Source organism: Stenella coeruleoalba (genome assembly GCF_951394435.1).
Source record: "Stenella coeruleoalba genome assembly, chromosome: 12".
Lineage (NCBI taxonomy): Eukaryota > Metazoa > Chordata > Mammalia > Artiodactyla > Delphinidae > Stenella > Stenella coeruleoalba.
Window position 1 is genome coordinate 23,397,322 of NC_137158.1, and position 16,152 is coordinate 23,413,473.

At 38.4% G+C, this 16,152-nt stretch overlaps 1 protein-coding gene across 4 annotated transcripts in view; it reads right to left on the reverse strand.

Annotated features, from left to right (window-relative positions):
* The window catches only part of RNGTT (RNA guanylyltransferase and 5'-phosphatase), a 250,474-nt gene that overhangs the window by 187,747 nt on the left and 46,575 nt on the right, over nucleotides 1–16,152 (reverse strand). For all 4 annotated transcript variants that reach the window (XR_013830869.1, XM_079939773.1, XM_079939771.1 and 1 more), the window contains exon 9: nucleotides 818–953. Coding sequence is in view for 3 of the 4 variants with exons in the window: in XM_079939773.1 (XP_079795899.1) it covers nucleotides 818–953 (136 nt within the window). In the remaining variant the exon portion in view is untranslated. The remainder of the gene's footprint in view (nucleotides 1–817; nucleotides 954–16,152) is intronic.

The window sequence follows — 16,152 nt, forward strand, 5'->3', positions numbered from 1 at the left end:
ATAGACATTCTGTTTAAGAATCTATGCTCTGAGTTAGTATTACTAATATGAATGTGAATCCTTCAGGAGCAGACGTAAGATTGAATGTTCTGGCACAGAGAAAAGTCTGGAATAATGTTCATCAAAATGATAACAGAAGTTACTCCAATGGTTAAGAGTTCAGGTGATTTTTACCAGCTTTTTTGTAATGTTCTGTATTATTTTAATTTTTATTTACAATGAACGAATACATTTAGAATTGGGGAGAAGAAAGCTGTCTGCACAGGAGAAAGTTAAAATATTTTTAATCAAGTAATTTTATGATTATTAAGTATAGATTTTCTGAATGGGAAAGTTCTTATCAGCTTTCAAAATTCAAATGTAAAAGTACAAGTGGCTGCTTTCAAAGACACGATCCTCTTTCAACAAGAACTATTAGTTCATATAGCTAAAGAGCCAAGGAAAAATGTGATATGTCATATCACTCAATTAAAATTCAACTGACAAGTAAAACAATAAAATGAGTTTTTCAGTAAGAATTTTTTTCAATCACAAAGAACAAAAGAAATAAGATTTAATTTTGTTCACTTATTCTGTATCTAAGACAATGATCAAGTGACAGTAAGTGCAGGTAAGAGATAAATGGAATTTAACATCTTAACAAAAACTAGATTCAATTTTTTAACTGTCAATTATACACCAATAAAAAAAACTTTTAAAAAAAACTGGATCTGATTCTAAATTTCCTGTTTAGTTATTAAAAATACATATTTACTTGCACAAGAAAGAAAAACAGCAATGTTTGATATTTTTTAAAAAAAGATAAAATATGACTTACCCCATCTAGGAGAGTATTTGATAAATGCATGCGGAGATCTTTACGAAATGGAAATTCCAGATTTGAAACATGAAACACTGAATTATCTCTATCAATCATAAAAACTTCATTTGTGCCATCAATCAACATCATATACCTTAAATGAAACATTAAAAAGATAATATTAACAGTAGAATTCAAGAATAGAGTCGTAAGAAATATCAGTTGAATTGTTTTTCCTTAGACTTACAATAGCTGCCTGGAATAATGTTCACCAGAGTCCCCCCTCCACCATCATTCAAATTAAAGTACCACAAATAACAAAATCTTTTTTAAAGACGTTTTTGTTTCCTATAAAAAACATATGGTATAGAGAAATCAAAGCTTTTTACGGAAACAATGTGATGTTCAAGAGCAAACTTATAACCCATCTTAGGAGAGAACGGTTCTCTAATTTTTATTAGATCTTAAACACCAAAGTTTACGAAACACAAAAACACACATATATGTAATTACGGAATTTTATTGGCTCAGCAACTATACAAATTAGGAATTACTCTCTCCACTTTGCAGTAAAAAAAGAAAGTGATTTGCAAATGGCAAGACGTCAAAGTATCCAATGCTCCTTCTGCCACACAACAGTGAGCAAAACAGCTAACCTCTCTCTTTGAATTAATGTGATGATACAACCAGATACCACCATTTCAGGTACAACTCTCATTCATTACTATAAAATTAAAATATTTTTTAACACAAGCTCATGAGAATTTTTATTAGCCAATCAATATATGAGGGAATTTATATACTTTAAAATGTGTCATCCTCCAAATGGCCGAGTTACTATCACTGATTCCCAGTTAGTTGATCATCAAGAACAGAGCTCTACTGCACACCATATATAAAAATAAAGTCCAGATGAATTCAAGTCAAGGAAATTACAGACCAACAGGCTATACTACCAAACAGATAACAGCAAGATTTGGGATGAAAATGGAGACCATACCCAGGTACCAAACTCTTCAAAGAATGAGAGAAATCTGACAGCAATAAGTTAGAAAGTTAAAAGTCATGAGCCTCAAAGGAACAGAAGAATCACTGTGTTGTCTTGTTTGTTGTTAAATGAAACACTGGAAGACTAATAGTCTGGATGTACCACTGAGAATAGAGGAGAATGCGGACCATCTGCCTAATTTCCTACCCATGAGGTAGGTCAGAAAAAAAAAAGCAGCAACTCAAAGACAGAGCTAAATCAACTTAAGGCTGAGGGACAGAAGAAACGTTCAACAAAGAGACGGAAGCAAATGTAGTACATGGTGGCTAATATAGAGGACAATTTGTTTCCCATAAACAACTGTTATAAAAAACAGAGAGACATGTTCAGGACAGATGAGGAGAAATGGGAGGGCTGATTAAGGTAACAGAAGTGTGTGACAACAGGCTGAAGAGCAGCAAGGCAGACCAAAGGGGCTGACATTTGGGGACTGGATTGGAAGCATGCTGTTACTAGTGTTTTCAAAATAATTAGTCGTAGCAGGCCCCCGGAGAGGAGGTGAAGGACTCGGGCCCTTGCTATGTATTGAAAAAGCTGTATCCTTAGGAGATGGGGATTGTGAAGACTGAGGTTGCGCTTGGAAAAAGAAAATCAGCCTCAGTCTGGACTGACTGTGCATCTGAGAAAGTCAGACCAACTGCCGGGCCAGCAGGTTGGCAGACAACAGGAATACTTAGTTCCCGAAGCTCCTGCACGTGCTTTCCAAAAGTGACAAATCCTAGTAGATAGGGAGAGTCTAGTCTTCTTGAAGAAGTCAACCTTGCCCTGCGTGGTATTTCAAAGAGAATTTAAATCAACATAAGAATAGGGCAAATAAGGACTTCCTTGGCGGTCCAGTGGTTGAGACTCTGCACTTCTACTGCAGGGGACATGGGTTTGATCCCTGGTTGGGGAACTAAGATCCCGCATGCCGTGCTGACTGGCCAAAAAAAAAAAAAAGAATAGGGCAAATAAAAAGCCTGTGATACCTTCTGCAAAAATGGTACTGAAGACACAATCCATCATGTTGTTTAAGGACCTAGGTCAGCATTTTGCAAAGCTTATTATTTACTTTTAGGATTTCATGGCAAAATAAATTAGGGAAACACTATATCTTTCTCTGGGAAAGTCAAGATACATATCAGGAACATTTAAGGTTGTAAGAAAACATGGAAGGAGTAACTCAGTTTTCCTGGGTCTCTCCCATGTATATAGGAGATATACATGTTATTAAACTTTTTCTCCAGTTTAAAAACAAAGAAAACATACAATAGTCTGTTTATTTTATTTAGCCCATTATTTCCTAAATTTAATCTTGATATCTGTTAATATCCGACAGAATTAGTATTCTTTTCTTTTTTTTTTAATTTAATTTTATTCATTTTTTATTTTTGGCTGCATTGGGTCTTTGTTGCTGCGCGCGGGCTTTCTCTAGTTGCAGCGAGCGGGGGCTACTCTTCGTTGCAGTGCACGGGCTTCTCATCGCGGTGGCTTCTCTTGCTGCAGAGCACAGGCTCTAGGCACGTGGGCTGCCGTATTTGTGGCACACAGGCTCAGTAGTCATGGCTCGCGGGCTCTGGAGTGCAGGCTCAGTAGTTGTGGCACACGGGCTTAGTTGCTCTGCGGCATGTGGGATCTTCCTAGACCAGGGCTCGAACCCATGTCCTCCACATTGGCAGGCGGATTCTTAACCACTGCACTACCAGGGAAGTCCAGAATTAGTATTCTATATTCACAGTGTGAGAAAAGCTGGCTTATGCTAACAAATTTCAGAATTCAGAAAAAAGAAACAGGACTTCCCTGGTGGCACAGTGGTTAAGAATCCGCTTGCCAATGCAGGGGACACGGGTTCGATCCCTGGTCTGGGAAGATCTCATACGCCGCAGAGCAACTAAGCCTGTGCGCCATAACTACTGAGCCTGAGTTCTGGAGCCTGCGAGCCACAACTACTGAGCCTGCGCACCACAACTACTGAAGCCCACACACCTAGAGCCCATGCTCCACAACAAGAGAAGCCACCACAATGAGAAGCCCACGCACCACAATGAAGAGTAGCCCCCACTCACCACAACTAGAGAAAGCCCGCATGCAGCAATGAAGACCCAACACAGCCAAAAATAAAAAATAAAGAAACGGTTTCCCTCTTCTGATCATAAGATGACAACAGAAATTATATTTCCCTTTTCACTGGCTGCCCAGAAGCTCAGAATTAAATATAATGTTCAAATAGAATAATTATTAAATCCCAGGGTGCTGGTACATTCTGCTTTTTCTGTCATAATTATTCTCTATTCATTTTTTAACACACTTATTTGAGATATATATATATATGAATGCATACATATCTATCAGATTTTACTTCAAGTGGAATATCAATTAAAAGAAAATACTATCTATGTATATTTATGCATAAACAGATTTAAAAGACCAAGGAAGGAAAGGCATTAGAAGATGGAATTCATTATAAAGGATTGCTCATGGGAAACTCAGCTTACATATGCAGAGATATCAGAGAAATTATTTAGCAGTTGGTATTCAGAGATTCTTCTGCACATATAAATTTTCAGGCTTTGGAACAGAAGTTTCTGGAATGTGATTTTTGGTTTGAACTCCAATCATTCCGAATCACATGTACTTTTGTTATGTGATACCCATGAAAAATAAGAAGCTATTTCCTGTTAGGGAAGAAAGGTAAGGAATGTGGAAATAACCTCAACTGCAAATTTAATATACAGAATTACCAAATTATTTGTATTATATACATTCTCATTAAAAGACAAAAATACAGGGCTTCCCTGGTGGCGCAGTGGTTGAGAGTCCACCGCCGATGCAGGGGACATGGGTTCGTGCCCCGGTCCGGGAAGATCCCACATGCCGCGGAGCGGCTGGGCCCGTGAGCCATGGCCGCTGAGCCTGCGCGTCCGGAGCCTGTGCTCCGCAACGGGAGAGGCCACAACAGTGAGAGGCCCGCGTACCACAAAAAAAAAAAAAAAAGACAAAAGTACAGAAGTTTCACTGAATTAAAGCACTGATTCACTTTTTATATTGAAGTATATATACCAAACCATATAAATAACAGAAAAGCCAAATTTATAAACTGCTTTTATTTATTTATCACTGCTCTGCGCTGCGCAGCTTGCAGGATCTCAGGTCCACGACCAGGAATCAAACCCTGGGCCTTCAGCAGTGAAAGCACAGAGTCCTAACCACTGGACCACTAGGGAATTCCCGCGTAAACTGCTTTACTTTAAATACTGGTTTTCCAGCTTGACTAGAAAAGCTGCAGTCACTGAGATGTGAGATAGCTAATCAAGTAAAACCACCAATTATACATTAATACAATTCAGGAAGCACATAATTAAAGAGGAAAACTGATTAAAAACAAAATATTGGTAACTAATACCACCTTAGAGGTTTAACTCACATTCCTAATAGTAGTCTGAGGGTAAAATAATCTTTAAACATCTTATAATTTAAATTTATCACCAATATTCATTAATATGGAAAGAGGTCCACAATATATTAAATGAAGAAAAAGCAAGTTAAAAATCAGAATGTATGACTATGAGGGGTAGGGAGATAAAACTCTGTATGAATAGTAAAATAGACAGGAAAGCCTACACCAGAGAATTGTCATCTCTATGCGGAATTATCAATAATATTTGCTTTTCTTATTATACTTTTTTGTACTTTTAAGAAATTTTAGAAATAAGCTCAAATTGCTTTTACAAGCCAGGGGGAAAAATATTAAACTACAGAAAAAAGAAAAAATAGAAATATAGTCTAATCAGAGTCTGAGAAATGTTTTTTCCTTTGGCAATAAAATAAGATGCGATGTTAAACCTCGATGGTCATATACCACAGCAGCTTCAAAATTAGCAGGTATTTCTCCTCTCCTATTATAAAGCATTCATAGTGGGTAATAAAAACAGAAAAGTTGATCATTTAAACTGATTCATTTCACCACCATCTCTTGTACCAATTCCTATCAAACTCACTATGGTTTTTTGTTTTAAATAATTAACCAGTTAATTTTTTTAAATATTTACTAAAGGGCCAACGAGTTATCAGGCACAGATGCTAGAAATATAACAATGAAGAGCACAGGTTCTTCATCTAACTTCATATAATTTGTACCCTTAACAAGAAAACAAGACATTAAACAAATAATCCCAAACATAATAAGTATTGACAAGGTGAAGTACTAGGCACTACAGGAGCATACAAAAGGCAGAATCTGTCAGAGTTCAGATATCAGGAAAGGCATCCCAGAGGGATTCTCACGTAGCTGATAATAACATCAGGTTATGATCACTTAGTGAGCAATGGCTATGCACGGAGCAGTGTTCAAAGCCCTTTATATTAACTCAATTAAGCCTTACAACAATCTTACCATGTAGGGAAAATTATTGTTCCCATATTCCAGATGAGGAAACTGAAACCACAGTAAGTAACCTGCCCAAGGCCATAAAGCTGGCAAAATACCAAAGGTGTTATTAAAACCTAGACAATAATCTATCTCGACAACCTCTACAGTATCCTGCCTCCACCTGCATTGTGCAGAAGTTAACCCAGCAACTTCTGTTGGGGGTGGAGGGAAAAGGGAAGGAGAGATGGGGTGTGTGGTGAGAACCAGTGCTTGGTACAGTCTACCAGTTGCAATATCCTTGAGACAAAAACAGAAGGTGCGTGTTTTGGCAACAAAAAATTCAGAATACAGAAGCATAGAGAGAAAGAGGGAAATGGCATGGCTTAAGTCTAGAGAAGTAGTCAAGGACTTAGTGATTCATGAAAACTCTTTTTCTCTTTATTCTAGAAAGTGGAAAACCCCTTGCATGAGACAAACAGAAACCATAATGGGTAATTCAAACCCAAGATAGGTAATACAGGAAACTGGTTACAAAGATATTGGAAAGCTGAAGAGGTTAACAAGGGAAGATGAAGATAACAAGAGATGAGTAACTGCAGGAAGCACTACCACCTAAAGGGCTGTGGGAACAAAACAGAAGAGGCGTGTTATCAGAGGCCAGGAGCTTGCAGGATGGGCATTTCGGGGCCTGGAAGGTGGGGGCGGGGGTCCACGGAGCTCAGGGCTCAAACCTCTAAGGAGGTGGCACTAAATGGCTAAGACCTGGACCTCTAAGGAGAGGAGCACAGCACCTCAAGTTTCAATCTCTACAGAGGAAGCACAGAAGGGAGGATGCTCAAACAGCCTAGAGGGTGAGAAAATGCAAGCGGCACTCATTTGCCTAGGATGCACCCTCCAGAAGCTGGCACCTCTGAGAGGGAGCAGTGCGGTTGGTGCTGGGAGTGCCAAAAGAAGCTGGGAACGGAGTAAGAGTTGTCGCTGGCGGCTGGAGGGGTAAAGAAAGTAGAAACAAGAGAAGTCGCTTCTCTCACCTTCCAAATTCCTACGTGCTCCCCATGGTAAAACCCAACAAGAGGCAAGCTGGCAAGGGAGTCGGAGAAATGCAGTTTGCCGAGTCCCTCATCACAGTTTAAAAGGGTGGAACGGGAGCTGAGGAAGAGCAGGTAGAGAAACAGCAGCCCACTGAAAGGCTTTTAGCAAACTAACAGCACAATCTGATCTGTACTTTTCAAAGTTCACCTCCACATAATGTATACTCCTATAGGATAGGAACCGATCTGTAGACCAGAGAAATTATGAGGCTTTTATGGTACTCCAAGTGGGACTACAGTGGCAATAATAACTTAGAGGTAAGCGGATAAATTCAAAACGTGTAAGAGGCAGACTGACAGGATAGTGTGCTCTTGACTGGCTACGGGGCTGAGGGGCAGAAGTCGAGGAGGACTCCCAAGCTTCTGGCAGGAGGAATGAGTGCACTTTATTTGCTGAGCCGTGGAGCAGAGGAGGAGGAAGCAGTCACTGTTCAGTTTCGTTGGGGAGAAGTGACAGACAGGATACGGACATGGATCTTTTCATTTTTACATTGGAAACCAAAAGGCCCAGATTTTCTCTATCCCTGTCTCTAGCAGGCTGGAAGTAGGGTCTAAGTCAGACAACCAAATGCTCCCTTCCCAGAACTTTTAACTTGAGAGACAGTGAGGCACAGGAATAGATTAAAAATGATTCGGAGAGACAGCAGAGGCACCGTCACCAAGTGCCAGTGGTGGCTTCCTATTCCAAGTGTTCCTGTGCCTGACCTTGGCTCTGGTCCTTGCTGCCTGGCTTCCCTTGATTCCTATCCATTTTCTGAGACTGGTTCTCCTGAGAGCCAGCCTTCCAATATACTCCTTTGTTTACATTAGCCAAAGTTGATTTCTACTGCTTACAGTCGATGCAATGCTAATGGATATGCTGTTTGGTTGTTGCTTTTTTTTCCCATTTTGCCCACTATATACTGCTGAATTCAAGTAAGTTATATGTGCCCATGATAGAACCACACTGTAATGTCCCCCAAACTATCCTCAACACCAATGGTTATGTGATACCAGCTCTTTACACAATAACTTCATGCCAAGAGATATGCCATCTATTTCCTGTCCTTCAACAGAGATAAGTGTACAATGTTAAGCCCAGAGTCCACCTTCCCTTTGTATCTTTTCTCTCATAAGAATTCACTGCCAAACCTCTACTGTTTCTATACCAGCTACATTTCCTCTCATTTCTATTCCCAGTAGAACTGGTATACAGCCTCTGAAACCTAATTCTCAAGACTGTAGAGAAATACAGTTATATTAAAATCATTTGCAAAGAAATTCACAATTTAAAGCCACTTCCCCAGATACAATCATAAACCTTTCTGACATAAGAGCAGTTGGTCAGACTCTGGCCCCGACCCACCAACGCCTGTCAGACCTTATTCCAGAAACGATGCAAGAACTGCTGACTTGCTGAACCCCAGCTTTCTTCCTTCCCCATGGGGCGTTAGGCACACTTTGCCTTTTTCTCTCACTAGCTCACTGCTCAGTAAACTTGATCTCTGGTAATCTCTTTTGCAAAGTATATCCACATCCTCTTTAACCCATTTTTCCCCCATTTCTTTCAACTCTTAAACAAAAGAGAAATTTATGTTATGTATATTTTACCACAATTTTTAAAAATGAAAAACCATTTTCCTCCTTCTCACCTTGTTCACTTAGTTCCATTAATGAGCTTAAGAGAGCTCTACCAGAGGCTAGTGACACACCTGTATCAAGCAAAATTAAAAGTCATGAGTTTCTGATCCACCTAGACAAAATAATCAGTGTCACAAAGTCCCCCCCAGTCTCCATCATGCTCTCAATCTAGCTCCTCCCCATCTTATAAAAATCAAATTCATTTCCCCAACAGAGTTTTTATAAACTTCTTTATTTGTTGCAATATAGTTTGTTTGGTTACCTGTGTTGAAACAGTACATATTGTCGCTTTTCACAGCAGACAAACACAGTAAATGATTTAGCTACCTTAGGAATTAAGCAAGCTTTATAGGCTAGGTTGGGAACCAAACCACCATTTAGACTACAATTCTATGGAAACACAACCTAAAGTCTACCAACATAAATTAAGGAATCTCAGAAAAAGACTTCAGATAACTTGAAACATCACTGCTTACACTGCTTCCACAAAAAGACCAATATTTGATGATAAAACAATGTAATCCCTACACACAGCTTTACTTTCAAACATAATGCTATAATCTGTTTAGTTGACACAAATAACATTTCAACCTTTGAAAACAAAAACTATTTGAAGTACAGCTTTACCTTATTTTATCTTCCCAGAAACTCAAAGAACTCATATTAAGGTCATTCTTATTTTCACATTAACAAATTAAAGAGAACATACACACAAACAGTAACACTACCGCCACCTAACCTTTTTAAAATTTATTTCTGCTATTAACAGTCACTGAAATGAAGACACAGTCCTAACATATTCTTCACATAACTGTGAAGACACAGTTCTCTTCATCAAAAACTATCAAAATTTTCATTCAACATTATAAAAGATTCCAACCTAACAGGTATTATCATCTTGATTTACTGATTCTATACGCAGAGCAGACTTCTTCAAAACGATTAGCTCCTTTTTAATCTTCGTATCACAGCAACTTAAAGTTATAAAACAGATGTGATTAAAGTTTTATAGTCTTAAATTCACTTTAAGCCCACAGCTTCATTCTATTATGTGATCACTTATATACATACAACAGTAATTAAACAGACAACGTGTATTATTTAATTTTAAACTGCAAAGCCCATTCACTTCCACACAAATTTAATTGTCAAACTTGTCTAATCAGCCTCCGATCTTAGAATGTTAATTGTATGTTAAATGCAGGTCAAAAGCATGCCACTGAACATCTGAACAGTTTGCTAACACTTAACTGTCTCCTACTTAAGCATAGTCATCTTTATTTTATATGTTGTTTATACAGCAAATTTTCCACTATGTTATGTTCATCTGAGTTTTGTTTAAGCTTGGTACTTGGTAAACTTTGTCTATGGAAAAATCATCAGTCAAAAGACTTTTATTTCAACTTGGGTAATTCATCGCAAATAAATCTTGAAGACCCAGGGGTATCTACCATTTAAAAAAAAAAAAAATCCCAAATCCTCCAAGCCTTCTCATTAAAATATCATGTATGCCTACTTCTATTAATAGATAGTAAAAAATTTTAAAGCATAGATGTTTCTGTTTCAAGAAACCCCTTCAACCAGCAAGATTTAGTCTGTGCAAGCTTAAAAATCAACTCTAAAAGAATCTGGCAGGTGTAGGGCCCACTATCAGCTTCTAGAGTCCTCCCTCCCATTCCACAGAATTAATGATACGTAATACAAATAATCAAGTATATAATAAGATTTAGAGTAAAAGTCTTCCAAACCACTCAACAATTTAAAAATTTAATTTTCTTACTTTGTTTTCATGGAGTATGAATGGTACCAGTGCTATCATTATGGGCTTTGGGGAAAAAATTCCAGTTCCAGAGCCTGTAACATCAGATTCAATCAGTGCTTGCCATCTAGACCACTAAAAAATAGGCAGGCATCTGTAACCAAAAATCTCATCAAATATTATAACATGATTCTAACTGTCCAACTCCTAAGTATATGCTTTATTTTTTTAAATAAATTTATTTATTTATTTTTTGGCTGGGTTGGGTCTTCTTTGCTGCATGCAGGCTTTCTCTAGTTGCGTTGAGCAGGGACTACTCTTCATCACAGTGCATGGGCTGCTCATTGAGGTGACTTCTCTTTGTTGCAGAGCATGGGCTCTAGGCGCAAGGGCTTCAGTAGTTGTGGCACGCAGGGTTAGTTGCTCCGTGGCATGTGGGCTTTTCCCAGACCAGGGCTCGAACCCATGTCCCCAGCATTGGCAGTCGGATTCTTAACCACTGCACCACCAGGGAAGTCCCTAGGTATATGCTTTAACTTCAGAAGTGCAACTGTCTTATCCCTTTCTCATTTTGCCATCCTCCACTGCTCAGAAATGTGTACATGCCTACTGCTAAGCCTATGTATGTGTAAAACTATACCTTGTCCTAAAATACATGATCTTCAAACTCTTACTCAAAACTCCCTTTCATGAAATCTCTTATACTCTAAATAACAGGTCCTATTCAAATCACTCTATCACTCCAAGTTTTCTAAAAATTATAAATCTAATATGTACAAAAAAGAATTGCCTCTGGTAGAAGAGAAGCATACGGGGAGCAAGCAGGAGCCTTAAAGTTCACTTCAAGGAATTTCAACTTTACTTTTAATTGAGCTGAATTACAGCTAAAATGCAACACATGTTAAAAGATAAAGTAATATACTATATGTTGTTCATTAGTGAACATTAGTTATAGAGGTATTTTATTACATACCATTAATTATATATTAATATATAGTAAATAGGGGGGAAGATATCTATAGGCAAAACAGAAGGCACCAACATAGAAAGATATGTGGGAGTCCACTATGGAGGTTAAAACATTCATCCCAGACAGGCTCTTCCTAGCTGTGTGATTTTGCACAAATCGCTTGACTACTCTAAGATGCAGTTTCCTCATCCAAAGTCTCCACCTCCTAAGCTGGTTGCAAGAATTAAACGAGTTAGTACCCCCAGGTTCTAAGCAGCATTATCCACAACAGTAACAGTGTAGAAGCAACCCAAGTGCCCATTGACAGACAAATGTATAAGTAAAATGTGGTATATATATTAAATGGAATATTATTCAGCCCTAAAAAATGAGGGAAATTCTGAAGTATGCTACAATACAAATGAACCTTGAGGACATTATGCTAAGTGAACTAAGCCAGTTACAAAAAGATAACTACTGTATGATTCTACCTATACGAGGTACCTAGAGTAGTGAGAAATCAGAGAGACCAAAAGTAGAACGGATGGTTACCAGGGGCTGGGAGAACTGGGGAATTATCATTTAAAGGGTATAGAGCTTTAGTTTTGCAAGATGAAAAGAGTTCTGGACATGAATGGCAGTGATGTTTGCACACATTATGAATGTATTTAATACCACTGAACTATATACTTAAAAATAGTTAAGATGGTAAATTTTATCTTATGGGTATTTTACCACCATAAAAAAAATGAAAAAGAAAAAGAATTAAGTGAATTAATATATGAAGAATACAGAACAGTACCTGGCACATGGTAATAAAATGTAAGCTATTGTTATACTATGTCCAGGGCACATAGTAAGTACTTAATTAAGGCTGGATATCATTGTTATTAATACTATGACTACTACTTTACACAATCCAAAAAAGAGTCAAGGTCATTAATAAACAAAGTCTGGATAAGACAGAAAGGATTCATTTCCTGTAGGCAGGGAAGAAGAGGACATCTCTTCTGAACAGAGAGGAAAAAGAGATGAGTGAACCAAAAATTTTGAAGTGCAGAAAAGTAAACCATAGGTAATTCCCTTGAAGGTTACCCACAGCCCACAAACTCAAGCTTATATGCATCTTTACACAAAAGCAGGCAAGAACTACAGTAAGTAGTTCCTTATTTCTTTTTTCTATGAAGAGCTGTAACCCAAGACAATTTTGTAAAATCAGAAGCTGCACTACCTGAGTGAGCAATAACTCAAAGAGCTCAAATCAAAGAACCTGAATCAGGTGGATCTCTCAATCTGTCTAGAAAACTGTTTCCTAAACACTAAAATGATAAAAACAAACCTGAGCCTAAAATATTCCAATGTACTGAAACAGCTTCTTAAAATTTACTAACAATAATAGTATATATAAATACACAATTACTCCAAAAGGTATTGTACATAATGGAAAATTACCATGTTTTTGTCCCACAATCTAGCTCATTATATAAAAATTAGTAAAAGGATAATTTAAATAAAATTATAATTAAGGGAATTCCCTGGCGGTTCAGTGGTTAGGACTCCTCACTTTCACTGCTGAGGGCGCGGGTTCATTCCCTGGCGGGGAACTAAGATTCCACAAGCCGCACAGTACGGCCAAATTTAAAGTGTGTGTATGTGTATGTGTGTATCTATAATACATTAAATCTACATGGGTTCATATTTCCCTTAGCAGCTTAAAAGAAACATAAGAATTATCATAACAGTAAGAGTAGCTGATCAAGTCCCTTTCTATGTACAAGTTTATAAGATCAACTAATCAACAGAGTTTACGGAAATGCAAGAAGTAGAATATAAAAGCATACCTTTCAACTAGTGAAAAGAACTGTCAAATCAGGACTGAATTATTTGCTACCAGCAATATGCATCTTGCTAAGTGCCACTTCTGTGGGCTAGAGTATGTTCCCTCCTCCTTTCCACCAATCTACAGAGAATTAGAGAATTATGGACTCTTAAAGGGCTGGAAGGGTTCTTACGATGTAGTACCACTTCACCCAAGTAGTGTGTACACACACAGGTGCACACACACACATATATCCCACCTCCAGCCCTGCGACAAACCCAAACAGCACTTAAGGCACAAGAAAAAACAGGCTAGATTCAAATGCAAGTGAGAACAAAAAGTATTCATACAGGCACTACCAAAGACACAAAACTATCTGGTTATATTACCTTCACCAGTTCGTAACTGTCTGAAAATAAAGTATAGGTTAATAGTCAACTTACATAAATAAAAACATAACGATTTACCCTTCTACAGCAAGATGCTTCTACCGCAAAGACTCGGTTTGAATACAATATAGATATTTTTTAATATCGTCTAAGTTCATTTAAATGTTTTTCTTAATGGTCACCTAAAGTCCAAAATCCAAGAACTCTAAAACCATAACTGAATACAGACACAGTTGGATAAATCAATCTCTTCAAATCCTCAAAAGTGATAAGGTTAGCAAGAGAAAAATCTGAAGATACATCTTAAAGATTCAAACTGAATAACACTGGCTAAATGAGTTCCATCTAATTAGGGGGACAGGAGGATTTCTCTTGGTTTGTAACTATTTCCTTATGCTCAGAAATATGGCTTTTCGTCACATTAAAAAATACAAGGGACTACCCTGGTGGTCCAGTGGTTAACACTCCGCGCCTCCACTGCAGGGGGTGAGGACTAGATTCCTGGTCGGGAACTAAGATCCCACATGCCAAGTGCCGTGGCCAAAAAAAAAAAAAAAAAAAAAAATTCAAGCCTACAACTGCTAATTAGGTATAGGCCATTGAACAAACATGGTCTCTCTGGTATCCTCATCCTGAGAAACTGGAATAGATTCTTGCTACTTAAAGTGTGGTCCTTGGACCAGTAGCACTGGCATCACCTGGGAACTTGTTAAAAATGCAGAATCTTGGGCCCCATCCCAGACTCACTGAATTAGACTTACATTTTAACAAGATCCCCAGGCGATTCATATGCACATTAAATTGAAAAGCACTGGATTAAATAACCTCTAACCATCCTTAATACTCAAATTGCAAAGGAAAAGAGAAAAGCCAAACAACAGAAGCCAAAATAAGCAAAAATAAATTAAAATTTTTAGAAACATGAAAAAAAAGAGCTTCCACTAAAATGCCTGTTCAAAAGTTATAGTCAGTAGATTTTCCCTCTCTTCTTAGTTACAGAAATATTGTTTTGATACTGACTAGGGTAAAAGGAGCAGAGGATTAAAAAGAGAAGAGAAAGAAGACTAAGCAAGATACAAGTTAGTTCCAATCCCAGTCTTCTATTTTTCACATTTTACATTTTGCAACTTTTGAAACTCACTGTTGCCTACACTAGCTGAATGAATGCCAATATAACCTACTTTCAATAAAAGCTTTCACAAAGGTCCCCAAAAAGGTTCACTTAATCGTCCTTGAGCATAACTGAAAATGAGAAAAAAAGTGTTGCTATAGGGGCTTCCCTGGTGGTGCAGTGGTTAAGAATCTGCCTGCCAATGTAGGGAACACGGGTTCGAGCCCTGGTCCGGGAAGATCCCACATGCCACGGAGCAACTAAGCCCGTGCGCCACAACTACTGAGCCTGCGCTCTAGAGCCTGTGTGTCACAACTACTGAGCCCATGTGCCACAACTACTGAAGCCCTTGCGCCTAAAGCCCACGCTCAGCAACAAGAGAAGCCACCGCAATGAGAAGCCCGCACACTGCAACGAAGAGTAGCCCCCGCTCGTCACCAACTAAAAAGAAAGCCCGCGCTCAGCAACAAAGACCCAACGCAGCCAAAAATAAATACATTAATTAATTAATTTAAAAAAAAAAAAAAACACTCCTTTAAAAAAAAACAAGTGTTGCTATAGGGGCTTCCTGTGCCTCCTGTCAGGAAACCCCCTTGAGGAGTCTCGGTTGGCTGGCTCTCTGTGACATTACCTCTTTCTTCCTCCAGTCACAGAAGTAGGTTGGCTGCTTCCCCTTCCACAGCAACTATTCCTCAAGTGTTCACTTCTCTGCCTTCTGTATCGCTATGAAAAACACTCTCTTGCCATACTCTGTATTCCAAAAAAACAGCTCTTCTAAGTACCTCAAAGGCCACTGGGCTAACCTACTGATGCAGCAGTCCCAAGCGGCCTTCAACTTCAAGATGATTGAGGTAAAGGATCTCCCACCTTACAACTTCCTAACAACAACTCAAGAAGAAGTAGGAGTTGGTGTAACAGTCAAACTTTAAATCAAAAACTCATGGCTCAGAAATCCTTAAAACTCTTGACATGTTTAATAACAGTTTCACCAGCCACCAGTACAATAATTGTCTTCCTTAGTCCAAGCACCGTACTGCCCAGTGGCTAGAACTTAACAAAGACTCTGGATTGACAGCAACTATTAGGTCAGTCTAGCTCAGACAGGCTGTTTCCGCTTCATGACTTTGTGCTACTCCTCTTGCCCATGTTACTCACTCTCCACTAGTCATCTTCCTCCTAAGAATGCTTACGTTCCAGAGTCTATGTCACATCATTTATA